Source organism: Schistocerca piceifrons, chromosome X, assembly GCF_021461385.2.
Source record: "Schistocerca piceifrons isolate TAMUIC-IGC-003096 chromosome X, iqSchPice1.1, whole genome shotgun sequence".
Classification (NCBI taxonomy): Eukaryota; Metazoa; Arthropoda; class Insecta; order Orthoptera; family Acrididae; genus Schistocerca; species Schistocerca piceifrons.
The window spans coordinates 24,365,731-24,385,166 of NC_060149.1; the positions used below are offsets into that span (position 1 = coordinate 24,365,731).

Genomic DNA, 19,436 nt, shown 5'->3' on the forward strand with positions numbered 1-19,436 from the left:
ACACTGTATCTCAACCAGCGCCCACCCCCAATATAGAGGATGTGATGCAGAGTCTCCAAAATCTGAGCAATGCAAGAATTATGAGTATTTTTGAAGACACTGAAATATAAAACTGCTTTCACATATAACAGTAAAGCATTCTGAAAGAAACTGAGGTAAAGAAGGAAATATTCCTGGAGAGTCAAATACTATGTAGTGCCTAACACTTTAGAAGCTTGGTCTCTTAGTTCCAATACAATTTTAGGTCTTCATGGTGCTTCTCAATCCTGTTGCAGTCTCAATGCACAAAGCCTGACTACTTCGCCTCAAAGTGGCATACCTTGTTTCTACTTAAGGCATTCACTTTTCACGTACCTTCGTGCTAGTCATCCACCAAAGCTCATTCAATTTACAGTAGGATTGTGCAATTTAATCATGACAGATCTACTACTTGTTATCTTCCTTTTAATTTGTAACATCTAGAATCATCCTGTAGATTGTTTGTGTGTTTCATTTTGCTTATCATGATTACTTCATATTCCAGTATGCATTAAATTATTTCAAGAGCCTTGTTCTATATCATTATATCTTTCCAATCCAAGCTCAAGTTGCATTATTTTTGTTCGTACTTGAACTACTATCTTTTTTTTTGTTCATTTATGAAGCTGCATTATCCTCTTCACTCTTGAGGGGGGTAAAAAATTGCAGAAAAGTTTTCCTTTTCACATTTTCTAGCAAACTACAAGCACGACACAAATGCATAAATGGAGGATCATGTATGTGGATCTCAAGTCTTTCTTACTGTGACAACGTGCTAGTCTTTGCTCTGTAATTTTGTTCCCCATTCTTCAAAATAACTATCTTATTCAGCACTATATACAGGGTGAACATTAATAAAATTGAAAAACCGCAGGGATGGGGTCCCCACTGGAAATGGAGGAAAAGACGTCATATGAACACATGTCCAGAAATGCAAAGTTACCACGGTAGATGGCACTGACGAATGAAAGTTCCTTTGACCACCTGCCATGTGTTGCTTGTAGTGATGCAGGCCGCATGATTGACACAGCGTACTGTAAGCAGCAGAATGGTCTGGTATTCATGTCGGGAACAAGCCGACAAGCCACATTTTGAAAGAAAGAAAAAAAAAGAAAAATAACAAACCTAATAATACAACATATGATTTTTTAGGTTTTTACTATGTTATGCTGATATATATTTCTAGGTTTGCAACTCAAAAATGGCTTCACAGCCATAACTGTTCTGTCATGTAAATGAAAATGAAGTAAAAAGGAATTTTTCTTCCATTTAATAATAGCTTTTGTGGAATAATGTTATCATTTACTATGGCCTACTCAATCTTTGAGGAGCACATATGCAAGTAGTTCAGGAGTACAGCCATGTAAATGAGAGTGGACATGTCATGCCAATCTTTTCATGGTTTGCTTAAATATAATATCATCAGAGTTAAGGAAATGTAGGTTAATTATCTTGCTCAAATACAATGATGACATTTCACCACCAAAACTTGTGAGCAGATATTTAACATTCTTGGAAGTTGAAGACATTGTCTGAGATATGATTTGTTTCATGCTTTCCGTACCCCTTAACTTCCTCAATGTTGACTTTTCTCACAGCTAATTCTAAACTCCCATACATTTTATGCCTACTGAAAAATATCTCACAATGAAAGTTGAGCTTATATCAGTGTACTGAATGTTCAAATAACTTACAGGATACAGCTGTGTAACATCCTCAACAAACCGATGATACCTTTACAAGGTATCACTGCACATGGCAACTTAAACTGCCAGTTGACACAGTTATGTCAACCAAGAACAAAAAAAATTGTGTACGTAGGAAGGAAACTCACACTTAATGTATGGTGCCACCACACAAAGACATTCAACATAAGACATTGAAAGTGAAATATCTATTAGCAATGAGTGAACAATTAGCACTAACCTTGTCATCCTGTTCGACCAGGGACAGAGCAAGATTCCATGCAGAATTTCAGCAAAAACCTCTATCTTTATTATAAACTAGTGAACCCGGCAGTGCTTTGCAATTGCTAAATATACATAGGAATTGGATGTAGATCATAATTTTCTTCTCCTCCTCTCTCTGTCCATCTCTTCTCCCCCCCCCCTCTCTCTCTCCCCACACCACGTCTTGCCCCCCCCCTCTCCCCCCCCCCCACATCTCCTCTTGTCCCCCCCTCTCTCTGTCCATCTCCTCACTGCCCATCTCTCTCTCTCTATTTGCTCCTCCCCTCTCCCTCCATTTATCTCCTCTTGCACCCTCTCTCTAGCTTTCAGACTTCTTTATTGTTATTGCAAATTCATGTTCCGTAGTAGTATCCCAATCATCAGCAGATAAGCCACAAATACAACTTTTCTGTTTTCTGTGAAAACAGACTGCAAGGAAGAAAGCAAAACAGCACATTGTTATGTACACAATTTTTATTTAAAAATACATGGAGAGACAGAGAGAGAGAGAGAGAGAGAGAGAGAGAGAGAGAGAGAGAGAGAGAGAGAGAAGAGTGTGTAAAACTGGGAAAAAGAAGCAAAGCCACACATTTTCATGGCAGAGCACAACACAGCATTTTCTTTTTTCACAATCGGTACAACAGAAAACCAATACATTGTTGTTTAGAAAAATATATAGTCCATGTCTGCCTCAACGTTTGTTAGAATTCATATAAAAATTTGAAGTAAATATTAGTCAACAACTTTTTGCTAACAACATCACATACATTAAAAATATATTACCTATGCATGTTCAAATGTTCATTAAAGAATCAAGCAAAAATCTGAAGTAAATTTGTCAAGCAGTTTTTGGGATTTTTGGCAACGAGGTTAAAAGTCTTGTCTTTACATAGTAGTATAGACAGACACAGAATTTTACGCTTAAAATCTGCCTGGACTCGTGTTCTCCCCCGGTCAAACAACAGAGGGACAGAGATAGTGCAGTTCTCATTTATTGTTTGTTACTAAATGAATATAAAAAATATATGACAGTTATGCTACAGCCAGTGACTCAGATAAGGAGAATATTTATTTGTTCACCACAATCATTGATCTCACATACACGCAGCAAGCAGCAACACCGAAATGGAACAAAGACACACCCTCTTCCACCAAACACAGCATGTGGTGCGACCCTGATGCCGGATCTCCAGACAAGCATAAAGCTGTCCACACAGTACCAACAACTCAGTGTCTTACCCATTACACGTTTGCAACATATGCGCCCTTTACCCTCTGCTGATGACCCACATCGTGAGCCTGGACTATGTCAGGCTTTTGTCTTTGGCTGAATTTCTCTTAGCAGTACAACAGACTTGAGCTTTATTCATGGACTTGTATTATTTCACAGTTTTCATTCCTTGTGTAACCACAGACTGCCAGAAATTTGTGTTGTGCCAAGCACTCAATCTGTACCAAACTTGTAATAGTGTTTCTGATCAAATAAAGGAAACAGAAGCACCACTCCAGTAGTGAAAAGGAAGGTTATATGTACACATAGTGTTGTATGATGGATCTTTGGTTCCTGAAATTCCTCAAATCTCTGGAGGAATGACAACAGCAGATGAAATTATAATGATAATGATAACAGTGCAACACCAATGTGACACCATGTAATAGCAATCCATCTCAGCAGCAGCCAATGGCATGTCTGGGTCATCCTCAGTGAAATCAGCCATGCCTCAGTTACCATCATTCCAAGATGGCAAGGGCAACAACTGATGTACAATTCCGACAGCTATGCTACCACTTCATGGTGTTTAAGGATAATAATGTAGAAATTCCAAAGTATCTTTTTGTTCTTGTCCCCACATGTATTTGAATTTGCTTCAGAAGCTTCATTGATTAGAAGACGTGGATAGCATTTCATCTTGTAGAATGTGGAAACTGTTGAGACATTACATAATTGCAAGACCCACACAGTGTTCAATAAGTTTGAATTTTTTCAGCATCACAAATCACTTCCAAGTCATATCGGGAGTGGATCACAGAACTAAAAGATTTAAGTTGGCTTTTCAATTTCATATCAACCAGTAAGAAATCCAAATGATCCTAGGCAGGCACACTCATTTGAGACTGCTTTATTTGGTACACCCCAGACTCTGAGGTTTGCAAGCAGGCTTTAAAAAGTTCAGATCCTTTTTGCACAAAGTTTTGAATTTGCGCAGGAAAACAAATAAGAGTGGCAAAAACACTCTTTAATATTCTCCTTGACTTTGACAGGGACAGACATATAACTGGCTTGCTCAGTGAGAGAACAGCTGACATCATGTATTGCTCCAAATAACCAACCCCGACCCTCATAAGACTCGCAGAGGCATAAGCAAACAACCTCCAGACGAACTGGCTCTTCTTACAACTACAAACGGCAGCTGCTGTCCTCCCCCAATTGTTTATGACACTATCCTCACTGCCAATGGCCCTTGTAAGATAAACAGTGTTTTTTGTGTCATGGTCACCATATAGGTAGTGTCTGAATTTCCTCCATTTGTAGAATGACTGCAAATGATCAGGAACAAGATTCTGTAAATAAAATTGAAACCATCAAAAAACTGAGACACTGATTGTGGTTCAAGTTGACACAGGGACTTCAGCTTTCCTGATAAACTGGAACATATACACAGAGCTTGGTACACCAGTGTTGTAAACTTGTTCAAAAGTTACACTGTACAGTGGGCACACACTTTCGATTCAAGGAACTTTCCAACTGGAAGTGACATACAAATTCCACAACACATCACCCTTATTGTTATTAGTTCACTTGCAACAGACAATAGTTTTGGTCCCAACACATTTAATCAGTTTATATTTCCACCAATGTAAAAGCACAGCTTGTTGCCAGAGTTCCCTTCCAAGCCATTGATAACCGCTGCACAAATTTTGAGTTGTTTTCTACGTCTAGGTTGTGCCACCGACATACAGGCCGAGATACACCTCCGACCCAATGCTATCTCCCACTTTGTGCAGAACATCCTTTACACCACTGTCTGCCTGAGAAAATTAAAAACAGAGTTCATCTGCCTGCAAAGATGACATGCTATCTCACCTATCTTATCTATTTGAAGGTATTCCCTTTAATAGTGTTACATAAACCAAACAGCTCAATCAGAATGAAGAGAGATTTTAAAGCAGTGAATCTGACAGTGGCTGACACCTATGTTATTCTATACAACAATGACATTTTTTTCACAATGAAAAGGTGGGAAATGTCACTGTAAAATTGATCAGTCAGATATGTGTAGACAACTATCTCTGTCTCTGGACTCCAAAAACACCCTGTTTGACTCTGATCGATAACAGCAGCCCCATTTTGGCATTTCTAGTGCACCTCCCATTTTTTAAAAAAAAAATTAATGGACAACTGATCCAAGTGATTCTATCACATTTCACTGTAACTATCTCGATGATGTAATTCTCATGAGGTCTAACACTCGTGAACATCTTTGAAACCTACACTCATTTCTTTCTGCCTTATAGAAAATCAAATTAACATGCTATATCAAGAAGTCATTTTTTATATTCAGTTGAGTTTCATTGTAAACAAACCTAGGATACTTCAGATTAACACCATGTACATGCCACTGACAACATGCCTACACCCACAACATAAAATAACTATAAATCTTTCAAGGGAAAGGTGAACCGTTTTGGTAAGTTTATAGCAAAAAATAGTGTAGATTGCACAACCCCTCCATGCCCCCTGAAAGGAGGGAGCCGACTTTGTTTGGTCGCCCACAAGTGACATGTTCCACATTCTAAAATGGGAATTATTATAGCAGTTTGGGGGTGTAGGACTACTCTTGTGGAGAGTTGGGTTCTGACAGTATGGCGAGGTCATGAGAACAAGCAGTTGGTAGCTCAAACATCACCAAAAGGCAAAACATTTTACTGGCACTCATTTGACTACAGTGGCAGCATCTTGGTGACAATGGCAGCCACAATCCCTTGCAGCACATGGTGAGGGCAGCGCATGGCTGTGGCATGCCACCAGTTATCGCAGGATGGCAGTAGCACCCAGCATTGTCAACTGCTGTAGCTTACACAGCAGCGTAGTATGGCCCGGTTAGCAGGACACAGCCACTCACAGACAGATCCAGCAGCACTGAAGATTGCCAAATTGTTTGCAGGGTAGGTTCCCCTCCCCCCCCCCTTTTGTGGAGATTTTTACTCACATGGCATACAGGAGCTCTTAATAGGTTCTTTACATCTTTAATTAAATGGCTAGGGGAGCATTTTTAAGGAAAACATGAAGGGACAAACCCAGTATTTTTCTAGCATAGATGCTCTCTCAGTTTTTTTAGAACTGTTACAGCACAGCTCTAGGCAAGAGGACAACTTGTTGCAATACATTGGTACTGGTATCGCAGCCCACCAGCCAGTCAGTGCCCAGATTGACAGGACCATCTGCCAGAGTGTCCAGCCGAGACTCAATGCGCCGAGGTTTGAACTGTGGCCTTCCTATTCATCAAGCCACTGGGGCGCCTGCCAGCACCAGTTTCCACCAGCCAGCCATATTGCACTCAGCAGGCAGTGTCAGCCTGTTGCATCAACTCTGATGTAGCTCGGCTGGCAGCTGGGGTGGTTGCCTACTCAATGTTGCACCACAAATGGGCTGTGCTGATCATAGCACGGTCACTGATCTTCTACAACACTCCACTGTCGAGCCCATTGCATCAAAGCGTACTTTCCAATGCTGCTAGATGTGGGACTGAGCTTGTAATATGAACTACGTGAGTAATAAAGGGATTGTAATTCCTCTGAACTACTTATGACTCACCTTGACCCATCAACCTCCACCAGAGCACATCCACACCCTTTACAGTACATGCAGGGCAGGCAACCTCTAACCACCTTAACCCCACTCCACTGATCCACTGGTAATGACGACATCAGCTTTCTGCCACACTGATATCTTCTGTACAGGAGACAACCGTGCTCCACTTGTAGTGCCACACTAATGTCCGCAGTGCTGGCCTCCGCCTGAGCCAAATGCCTCAGGACCTGCGGCTGTCACCAGGAATGCAATAACTGCTGTCACCTCTGCCTCCTCCCCTGCCACTGCAGCAGCTGCAGCCACAGAAGGATGATCATAATGACCGCATCCACTCAGCAGGGACCACGGAGGTAACCCCCACTCCTATTCCCATGCAGCTCATCCTGACGCCTCACTGTGGTGCTCTTTTGACCACATCATGTCTGATGTACCACAGCATTAACCTCAATCTGATGCAGGGCGATCACTCAGAGTGACAGGAGTCTCTTCTTGTTCAGCTGCCTGTACAGTACGTCAAAATGGACACCCAACCTGAAGCATTGCCCCTAGCTCCTTATCCGAGTTGTTTGTGACTGTATTGTCTCCGAGGGGTTGGGAGGGATGCTGTAGTCAGTGAATAAGATTGAGAGACTTCACTTGCTCCCACAGCCAACAGAACCACATATGCTTAGCAACCTCAACAGGCTGGAGACACACCCTCATCCACCATGTCAAGTCACGTGTCATGATCCCGTTGTCTTTGGACTGTGATAAAGATGACTGAACAGTAAAAAGCCAGTGTTGTACTAAGTCTACATGCTTACAAAATGTGCATCAGCTAAATTCTCAAGTGTACACTGCGAATGTGGAATATGTTTGGTACCTGTCTGACGGAATTTCTTGTAGCAGTATTGGTAGACCTAGGCTTTATCCACACACTATTAGTATCACACAGTGTTCATTCATTATGTTAACTGTAGACAGCTAGTAGGTGTGTGTGGTACTCCAAACTCTCATCAGCCTTTACTGATCTTGAAACAGCTTTGCCTTCCTAGTTAACTTAGTTCCACCCATCAATGGTTAAAAGTTGCCATGCAGGGCAATTTCGTTTCATTTCTGTGCCTTGAAAATGACAGGATGAACACCTGTCAAAATATTGGCAACTTTGGAGATATTATCTGGCTGCATTCCTGTAAGTTATTGACTATTACTTTTATTTTGATAGTTTTCATCCCTACCCACATCATCACTGCCATCTATAAATTCCTATGTTCCAATAGTAATTTTATGCTTAAACCCTTACCGTATCAATCTTCACTTCCAACATTTGCTGTCACAAGCACATTTCCTAAGATTACTCGCCCACCTTAAAATTTATGAATTACGTCAAAACAATATGAGAGTTTAGACCTCATCACACAATTCTTTCCTGTCTTGGAACAAAACAATCAGCTTCTCAACTTGAACCACAATATTCTTAAATCATTCCCTGAAAAGAAGATCACCCTGGTCACTACTATTGCCACTCAATCCAGAATATAATTTAATTGCAAGCTCAACGGCATCATCTTCCTCCCTGTCAGCTAATGTGCTTGTAACATTTATTAATTTATTTCACTTTTTCTCCATCTAGGGACTACGATAAGCTTGCAATGATAATGAAAATTCTTGTCATATTATTTACATATCTGTGATCTTTCCCAAAGCAATGTTTTAGTCTTATGAGCACTTTTACCTTTTCTTCCTCAAGTCTCTTTGCCCCGAAGTCCTAATCCAAATTTTACATACTTCACCCAAGTGCTGTTTAACTATCTACATTGCTGTGCTTACTAGTACAGGTAAATAACGAAGTACAAGATCTGTATAAACATCCCACTGACAAACATGCAACATGGCTAAAAGCAATGGGCTTCATCAGATAATTTAGACTTTCTGTTCGGTCCCCCATCTCCTCAGGGCTTTGCAAGTGGCAGTTTTTTTCCATAGCAATAGCAACAACTTGCCCCCAGCTCTGAACAGGCTTTTACTTGTATATCTCACTGGATCAATTCCTTTTATTTCACTTCCTTCTCTCTCACTCTTCAGATTACTTTGGGTACATTCATGTGGCTTGTATTTGCACAGAGCACATTATTCACTCCCCCCCCCCCCCCCCCCCCAAAAAAAAAAAAAATCATTTATTAATTTCTTCGTATTTTTACATGTTGAGTAACTGTTTCTTTTTGTTAGTTTTAATTTTCCCCTCCATTACTTGGCTCTGTCCTTTTTCACTTTCTTTAGTGTGTTTTGCCACATATGTGCTTCTCTTTTCAGTGTCTATTTCTGACTTTTCAAAAGATGTCCTGTAAACTGAACTTCCAAGTTTTCCATTACCCTATTTGCTTATATTCTCTTCCTGTCCTGGATCAAGTGAGGTACAATCCTAGGTTGCTCTTTTACCACACCCTGAAGTCCTACAATCCTTTTCCATATCAACAGACACAAGAATGCTGGGTTTTAAAGGGTAATAAATGCGGGAGTTTTGTGCTTTTATCAGTCTGCAGCCATACATGTAGATTTTTTCCCTTTCTTTATTTGGACGGTTTCAATATGGACTATCATGTCATTTTATAAATGTTACATGGAAAAATGTAATTTGTTCAACACTACAAAACAGCCAGAACAAGAGTTCTAAAGGAAGATGAAGTATACAACAGAACATGAATGGTCTTATTTAACAATAAGGCATTTACAAATGAATTTCTTTCTTCTGCACAGGAATGTGAGTCAATTTCAAATTTCCTGACAGATTGTCAGATCGGGATCCAAATCTGGGACCTTTGTCTTTCAAGGGCAAATACTCACTGACTCCAAGCATGACTCATGATGTGCCCTCAGTTTCAAAAATGGGGTACATTCATGTGGCTTGTACTTGCACAGAGCACATTATTCACCTCCACCCCCCCCCCCCCCAATCATTTATTAATTTCTTCGTATTTCGTACAGGTGGAAGTAATGTGTGTGTGTGTGTGTGTGTGTGTGTGTGTGTCATGAGCTATGCTTTGATAGTTCAGTCAGTGAGCACTGGTCCGAGAATGGCAAAATTCCAGGTTTCAGTCTCAACCTGGCACACAGTTTTAATCTGCCAGGAAGTCTCAATAAGAGATTTGTGGATGAATATTGATGCTAATGCTTTGTTATACCCAAACTGATTTTACTGATAATTCACCACCATCAGAGAAATACTTTTTTCTTTAATTCTGAAGATGATTTTTTCCAGTCTTTACTTTACAACATTTGTCGTATTTTCTGTTTCCACAAGCGCATTGTGTGTTGGTCTCTATTTATTTTATGACTGCTTTGAAAATTTCATCTATGGGAAAATCGTTTTAGTATAAACAGACTACATGTCATGTTGACTGAAAGAGTTGAAATATTTCTTCCATAATGTCACTTTTCACCAGTTCCAAAAAACTTAAAACAAAAAATTGGAACAACTGCTTTTGAACAAAGATTTTCTGATGGAGGGAAAAATAAGTGTTTCACATTGCAATTGACTAAAATGAGGTTTCCCAGAAAGCAATGGAGCCTAATTTTTCACCACTTGTAATGATGGCATATAAACAACCATACATTTAGTTTGTCTATCTAAAGGTACAATATCGTGGCACTTCAAGCAGCCAAACTTTTAAAATACTTAATACACTGAAAATATTATGTGATATTTCACTTTACCAATGATCCATAGAAGATATCCCCATTCCACAGCAGAATATTACCAGCACTGTCAACCAATGGTTGAGGTGTGGGGTGCTTCCCTTGCATCCACAACACACTTGCTGCACTGAATACAGCCCAGCCATCCATGTCATAATTCTGGACTACCGAAGTTGTATCAGGGCCTCTGGATTCCAACTGGTCTTTCACATGAACCTACAACACCAGTTATAAACTTAAATACAAGCCTGAAAATGTATACTGGGAAACTGATCACAATGCTACTAAACGTATATACAAGAACAAACAAAATCAAATTTAGTGCAATGAAGCAGGTGCACACACAGTGGATCATTGTGAAATTTTACTAATGCTTCATAACTGTTTTACTTAAGATTCAAGTATATCCTGCACCATCTTCTCTATAAATTTCTTGACATTCAGAGCAATTGCCATTGTGTCTGTGCTAATCTGAATTTTTAAGTCACTTCACAGAACAAATCGAGAAGAAAAAACAGACTTGGAATATTCTGAGCACTTTGTGCTGCTATGAGTTTGAATAAACTGTTGACAACTCTCAGTTGCAAGACTGCACTTGGAAATAAGAAGAGCAATGGTAAGTAACACAGAAGAAATAATTCTCAAAATGACATACATGCTGCTCTTAATTCTGGATCTCTTCCTTGCTACTTATTTCGCTCTGATTCTAGAAATTATTTATATTACAAAAATAGAGTACACACTACACACAAAGGTGTTATTTTCCAAGAATACTAATGGATACTTTCAAATATGCATCATTAGCAAGATACAAAAAGAGTGAAAATAAAACAGTTTCATTTATAGTTTTAGCAACAAATCACCCTTGGAAAAAAAACATTACAATAATTTGTTGTAGTAACGCTGTGTACTATAGATAAAAGATGCAGAAGGTATTCATCATCCACAAAACGTGAAGAAAATTTCACAAAAATACAAATATTTATGGCAGTCCAGTTTGTTTCACACAGTTTCGTATAAGTTTTCCACTTCTTATCAATAACCACCATCCAACATGACTGGTTCACCAGGGCAAAGAGGAGAAACTGAAATTACTGAACCCTGAAGCTAATGCTTTAACTCTAAAATATGCATATGTCAATAAAAATTGAAATATAGACAGTTGACACTTCCATTAATACAAGCTTGAAGCCTAATTCACCTAATACCCACTTAAAAAGTACCCTTTATGTGATAGACTTACAGTAAACATATTTAATGTACTTACGCTGTATCTGTTGCTAGTAGATGGTAATTTTGTAAAAATGATTTCACATAGTGTCTCCTGAATTATTAAATTTTAAACACAATTATTTTTAGCACTTATAACTACAGTTCAAATAGCATCTGTAGGTAGCATTAAAAACAATTACCCTCAAAGCAACTCCACAACTTAATACAAACAATCTATTCTTATCAGTAGTAGTAGCAGCAGCAGCAGCAGCTTTATTCATCTGTAGATCTCTTGGGACATGGGACATACCAAAGTATTTACAAGGTTAGAGCAATTTAAAATAAGCTAATTCATACACATATATATTTACAGACTTCTAGTTAGAGATAATCATCAGATTTACTCCTGGCATACAATACTTTTTTTGCAAATAACTCATTAAATAATGTAATGCCACACTGTTCACTCATATCTCACTATCAGCCACTGACACACTATACAGACATTGTTTGACATCTCTGGGCCATTTTCTGTACCGCAACTCAACTTCCCATTTGCTATCCTGAAAATCTGAGTCAGCATCCCTCCATAATGAGTAAGATGTTGAGCTCAGAAAGAGGTGTTAGTATTGTGCTATGCATAGCTTGGGGGTAAGTATTTCTAAAAAGGAAAAAAGAAGGGGAAAAACAAAGTGAAGGTGTTATGTGGAATATTGGATGTTTTATAGTCGTCATTATTATTATTATTATTATTATTATTATTTATTATTTATTTGCACAAAATTTTTTTATGACACCCCTACTCTGTTTTATCTAAGTACCCTTCAATGTATAAAATATATTGCATAACAGGTACTTTTGGCTGCCTTTTTAAATAAGTGTATTTTTGTAATTTCTTTAATCTCTTTCGGTAATTTATTGTACAGTTTTATTCCATGGTAGAAAATGCTGTTTTGAGTTTTATGTTTATTTTTTCTTGGTAAATTAAGTTGAGCCTACCTCTTGTTGCATGGTCATGGACAGAGCTATTTGAGCAGTAATTACCAATTTCATTTTTGATAAGTACAACTGACTGGTAAATTTATTCACATGGAGCAGTTAAAATCCCCGGTGTTTTGAACAGATCTATACAATGAGCTCGACTAGTATTTTTTGTTATTACTCTTATGGCTCTTTTCTGGAGTTTGAAAATTGTGTTCATATTTTGTGTGTTTGCTCCCCAAAAAAGAATGTCACGGCTAAGTATTGAGTGTACATATGAATAATATGTAACTAAAAGACACTGCATGTTACACACTGATGATAGGATTCCAAGGGCATAACATGCTGATGACATTCTGTTTGCAAGTACCTTTGTGTGTTCACACCACTTCAACTAAGATTCAATATTCATTCCTACAAATTTTGCATGTGTTACACAGTCTATAGAGGTACCATCTACACTTTATTTAACATTGTCATTTTTCCTCTTCAAACTGAAATTCATGGCATTAGTTTTCTTTACGTTCATTGTCACTTTATTGCTTATTGACCAATCATAAACTTCCTTGAGAGTTTCATTTGCTTTCTCAGCAAGGAGTTCTCTTGTTTTCTCAGCGACTTTAATACTCCTGTCATCAACGAAGAGAATTTTTTCACCATGAGTAACACTACTGGGAAAGTCATTGATGTATATGAGGAACAGTATTGGTCCTAATATGCTACCTTGCGGGAACCCCTATATTAATGTATTTTGATTCTGATACTAAATGTTTGGATCTATTTGAAGTACGTCTTATCGCTACTCTTTGTACCATATCTGTTAGGTATGATCAAGACCAGTCATTGGCTACCCCTCTTATTCCTAATGCTTCTAATTTATTTAATAGAATCTTGTGGTAGACTGTATTAAACACCTTAGAAAGATCCAAAAATATACCTGTGACACACTCATCTTCATCAAGATCATCAAGTACAACTTATGTGAATTCTACTATGGCTGACCCCGTATTTTTGCCACTTCGAAAACCAAACTGTGATTCGGTTAAAACATTGTAGCCTATTTATTCAGGTAATTCATTAATCTGTCTTTCATAATTGCTTCTATTATTTTTGAGAATGCTGACAGCAGGGAGATGGGCCGGTAATTTTCTATGTCTTCTGCATTACCTTTCTTAAGCAAAGGTACAACTCTTGCCTGTTTTAACTGCTTCGGAAATGTCCCTGATGTGAAGGATTCATTTATTATATTTGTCAAGGGGCCTTGTATAATCCCTATGCATCATTTCAGTACACACACGTTGGTACTTCATCTAAGCCTACTGACTTTTTATTTTTTAGTTTTTGAACAGTTTTATTGACTTCATTCTCTGTGGTTGGAAATAACAACATTGTATTTAGTGTAACATTATTTACAGGTGCTATATTTGTTTTGGGGAATTTTTGCTGTAACTTCACTGTGATACTTGAAACATGCTTGTTTACATAGTTTGCTAAGTGTTATGGATCATTTATTTCCTTATCCCCCTCCCTTTGCAGAATGTTATTCTGCATTTGCTTGCCTCTCCCCGTTTCCTTTTTTATAACATCCCAGACTGCTTTGCTTTTATTCTCTGCATTATATATTATTTTGTCATTAAATGACTTTTTTGCAGCAAGCAGCAACTTCCTATACATCTTTTTGTACCTATGACAGGAATTTAATAATTCTGGATTATTGTGAACCTTTTTCATGGAACTGAGGTCTTCAAGTGTTTGGGAGGACTTCTTAATACCTGCTGTTATCCATTTGTTTTTGTGAGATGTTGATACAGACATGCATACTTCTGGAAATGCCTTTTCATAGTTCAAATTAAACAATGTGGAGAATTTCATATTCACATTGTTTTCCTTGTGTACTTCATCCCAGGTTTGTTTTTCTAGTACTTTTGAAAAATCTTTTAGCCGGCTGCAGTGGGTAAGCGGTTCTAGGCGCTTCAAACCAGAACCGCGTGACTGCTACGGTTGCAGGTTCAAATCCTGCCTCGGGCATGGATGTGTGTGATGTCCTTAGGTTAGTTAGGTTTAAGTAGTTCTAAGTTCTAGGGGACTGATGACCTCAGATGTTAAGTCCCATAGTGCTCACAGCCATTTGAAACATTTTGAAAAATCTTTTATTTTGGTATCTGATAGATGCCATTTGTAGGCTTGTAGTTTAGGGAATGATTCAATGCCTGATTTTACTGTTGTTATTGGACAGAGATGGTCTGATAGTCCAAGATATTTTACAGCTACATCACATTTTTCCCTGTCCATATTTGTGATCACATGGTCAATTACTGATGCAGTCATCGTAGTAACCCTTGTTGCACTATTGACCAATAGGGACATGCCAAAACTTTGAAGGATGTTTAAGGTGCTGCTGGATTCATTTGTGATATTAGTGTTGATGTTAATGTCCCCACACAGAATTATGTTGACCTTTGTACTTGAGACTTTATCTAGAATTTCCGTTAACTTATTGAAAAAAGTGTCCACACTACCACTGGGAGATCTATACACACACAAAATGATTAATTTCTTGGTGATATCAAGCCCTGTTAATTCAATGGCTGATATTTCAATGTGTTTGTCTTCACTTACCGTACTGAGGTCATGTCTTAATTTGAACTGTGTTTCTTTTCTGATATCAATGCATGATCCCCCACCCCTTGAAGTAGTTCTGCAGTAAGGGTTTGCTTTTTCATACAATGATAATACTACATGTTGGAGATCTTTGTATCTACGCCAGTGCTCAGTAATACAAACTACTGTGTAGTTCAAAGATTGAAGCTCAAATTCTAATAGTTTTATTTTATTTTTTATTGATTGCATGTTTTGATGCAGGATTGTTAAGTCTGTGAAATGCCCCATGTTACTCTTTCCAACAGTTTGTTTTTCTTTGCGACGTCTGGTATATGTGTTATTAGAAGTGTTAAAATCTGTTTTCTGAGTGATTGTTTCAGTATTTTTTAAACTGCTGGAGATACTCTTTAGGCAGGGGAACATGTTGTCTGGATTTATCTTAAAAAAGACCTACTTTACCTACCTATGACAACAGGTATTTGACCATATGTGGCCCGAGATCCAACCCCTATACTTTCGTGAATCAACTGTACCAAACATCCCTTCCCAGTCGTGTTTAGGTGTTGGCCACGCCTAGTGAAACCCCATCTGTTGATAGTCCCGATGGGCAGCAGAGAAACATGAACAAAGTTGGCTGTCCTCACAGCCATCCCTAATTACACATTGATTCGCCTCACACCTCCATCAAGGTGTGGTCGATCATGACACCGGAACAGTTCATTACATGTTTTTTGTTATTGAAACTAGGCAATCAACTGACTTCCCTACACTGCATATGAAGTTTTATATCAACTACTTTGCAATATCAGAGTACCACAGTACTGTAGAATCATTAAAATTTCCTGTAATCTACAAAATTTTATACAATGGTAAATATCATATAAAACTAACATTTATGGAAATCATGACTTACTGCTAAACTGAAAAATTATTAGCCTATTATTATTTTCCTTTCCTCCTTGAGATTTACCTCAAATAGCAAGAGGCCGCATATCTGTAAGTTAAACATGGTATTTTTCTTAAATACACAATCCATTTCATTTCTGAAAAAATTTGGCATTAAAGTTGTTGAGTTAGAGAATTGTTTGAAGTATTAAATGCTAAATGCAAAAATAAAAAATACATATATTAATAGTTTACATTACAAAAGAAGTGTTGCATGAATGTTGGAGGATCAAACTTCTTATGTTTTAAGCTACAACAGTGTATTATAAGAATACACAGGCCTACTTTAGTATGTAGATTTATTGCACTTCCTTTTAGACTGAACAATATAACAACATAGGACTCCAATTAGTAACAGATTAAGTTATCAGTCTCTTTATAATGCCATCCATCATGAAATATAACACAGCAGGCAGTAATTTCCAGCTGCTCCTATCTGTTTGAATACAAAATAAAGCACTGCCCCAATACTTAAGTAACTTAATGAAATTTAGGTTTCAGGTATTGTGGCAAATTTACTAACCCAGTTGTTACACCTTATGGTAATAATGATAATTTTTGTTCATTTACAGTAACTAATCTCTGAAGATCATTAAGTTTTATCTGGACTGCATGAACTGTAACATGATTGTATCCCACGGATGAAAACATTAATTTTGTAGGTATATTTACATTAATGTTAATTCAAGTTTTATACTGATATTACAAAGTTCATACTTATATACTAATTTCTGACTAAGCCCTTCATGTTAACTTTATCCGCCTAAATTCATTCTAAAATTAATATATATAGTCATGGTACAATTTGTTGTATTCAACCTTCCTTCCTGTTTTACTTGGTACAAGTTAATGAAATATGTGGCTATGTACTGCATATAAGTGTAAGCAACATGGTGGTGAAATTTACAGTTCCTGTACCCTCATGTCACCAAAAGCAATATGCAAGAACTGTTTTACAAACAGCGTAAGGAATTAAAAAGTTTCCGAGGCAGGCTCATAAATTTTCTGCCTGAAAACCTTTACTGCATATCTCTTATGTAATGAAAGCTTTAACTTAATAAAATTTCACTTGACTGTAAGGTTTCAGACCTCTATCTTTTCATCGTCATCATCGTCATCATCATCATCATCATCATCATCATCATCATCATCATCATTATAAATGGCAGGAGAGAAGAAAGTATTGAATCTTTAACTTATTAAAGAGGAGCCAAACTTTAAGTGTAGGAAGTCTGATTAATTCTAATGTAAGCATAAGATCAAACTGCAATATCAGTAAATCTTGAACATTTTCTATTACGGAGTGCATAAACATGATTGGAAGCAAAAGTACTTTCTTTTTCATGCGCAAGAGAAATCTGCCAGCCCTGTAAGAATATTAGCTTCCAGCAGATTCCCTTGAGCAAGATACAGGTAGCACCCTCCAGTTTGCACTAATGCTTGGCTACATTAAAGACATCTGCATATGCAGATTCAACACTATTACAACTCTTAAGCGTGAAGCATTAGTACTATCAGAATACATATCAATGCTTTAAATTCTACTGATGAGGCCCAACAAAGGACGTCACCCCATCCATAAGACGTCACTATCTGCAATAACAAATGATTTTCATGTAACTTGCCACCATGCGCAACTAAATGTATTTCACACAGCAGCTCAGCACATTTAAAACGAATTGTGAATTGTATCAAAAACCCATGTAAAACGACAAGTTTCTCAGAAAGCTGAAAAGTTATATACAGTTCCCAGACACTAACTCGTCAGTTACATATTTTAAAGTAATAATGTATTCATTACCTCATATATGGATCCATCACATTGATTATGGTCACAATTGGACCGCTGGCATTGATACACGTCGTTGCCTCTGTAAACAGCGAAATATATACCACACATTTTTTTTAAGTGTTTTCAATCGTAATATTCACTTCCGTCGCACCCCAAGCGCCCGTCAAAACGCTTACGTCGAACTGTTTGATGATGATTGGATTGTCGGTCGCTCAACTGCGCGGTCATCAGCGCCCACACAAAGCCCAAATCTTTACACATTCCACTCTCCTGATTGCATTTAACATATGAAATGACCGTCGCACATAACTAATACCAACACAACATCGAAATTGAAATAGCCAATCACTTTAATCTCATTCTTCCCTACACACTACATCCAAACTAGTGATGGGGAGCTCGTGAATGAGTCGTTCAAATGAACGCTTCACTCCAGTCAAGTGTGAACTACCACTCAATTTCAATGAACTGGTACTTCAAACTCTTCACAGATAACACACTCCACACTTCCTTCTAGTTCACTCTCTCTTCCCCTCTCCCTCATCCCATTACATCGGCGCTACGTCACTCATTCTCCGTTCACTTCAGTCCCCCGTCAACTGCCTGTCGACGAATCGCGGTGCGTTTGTGGGAAACTATAGGTTTGCGATGGTTTGGTTAGGTGAGGGGCGAGGGGAAGGCAGCGTCAGCTGCTTCCTGCAGTGCTGACATCATTACCCGTGACTATTTGTGCAGTTCAGTTATACTTCGCGTCTACCGGTAGCCTACCGTTGGCAGCGCTTTCGGACAAATTAATATTACAGATACAAACGAAGAGGCTGGCTGTGTGAGCACGCACAGCCAACATGAAAATAAAAGGTTTGTTAATAACACTGAAAGAGGGATTTGACCTGAAATCGTACCAATGACTACAGGTGGCAGTTTACGTTGTGAATCTGGATGGTTATATTCTCAGCAAAAATAAAATCTACAGGAAAACTTCTGAATAATTACTTAACCATGTTATTCAATCTGTATATTGAGCAAGCGGTAAAGGAAACAAAAGAAAAATTCGGAGTAGGTATTAAAATTCACGGAGAAGAAGTAAAAATTTTGAGGTTCACCGATGACATTGTAATTCTGTCAGAGACAGCAAAGGACTTGGAAGAGCAGTTGAACGGAATGGACAGTGTCTTGAAAGGAGGATATAAGATGAACATCAACAAAAGCAAAACGAGGATAATGGAATGTAGTCAAATTAAATCGGGTGATCCTGAGGGAATTAGATTAGGAAATGAGACACTTAAAGTAGTAAAGGAGTTTTGCTATTTAGGGAGTAAAATAACTGATGATAGTCGAAGTAGAGAGTATATAAAAAGTAGACAGGCAATGGCAAGGAAATCGTTTCTGAAGAAGAGAAATTTGTTAACATCGAGTATAGATTTAAGTGTCAGGAAGTCGTTTCTGAAAG

General features: G+C 38.0%; 1 protein-coding gene across 6 annotated transcripts in view; it reads right to left on the reverse strand.

Annotated features, from left to right (window-relative positions):
- The window catches only part of LOC124722015 (asparagine synthetase domain-containing protein 1), a 73,832-nt gene extending 55,214 nt beyond the window's left edge, over nucleotides 1-18,618 (reverse strand). For 3 of the 6 annotated variants that reach the window (XR_007006426.1, XR_007006425.1, XM_047247191.1), the window contains exons 1-2: nucleotides 17,996-18,618; nucleotides 10,474-10,671 (exon numbers count right to left, since the gene is read on the reverse strand). Coding sequence is in view for 4 of the 6 variants with exons in the window: in XM_047247191.1 (XP_047103147.1) it covers nucleotides 10,474-10,671; nucleotides 17,996-18,094 (297 nt within the window). In the remaining 2 variants the exon portion in view is untranslated. The remainder of the gene's footprint in view (nucleotides 1-10,473; nucleotides 10,672-17,995) is intronic. The other 3 variants (XM_047247190.1, XM_047247192.1, XM_047247193.1) reach the window with 2 other exon arrangements.
- Nucleotides 18,619-19,436: the final 818 nt, after the last annotated feature.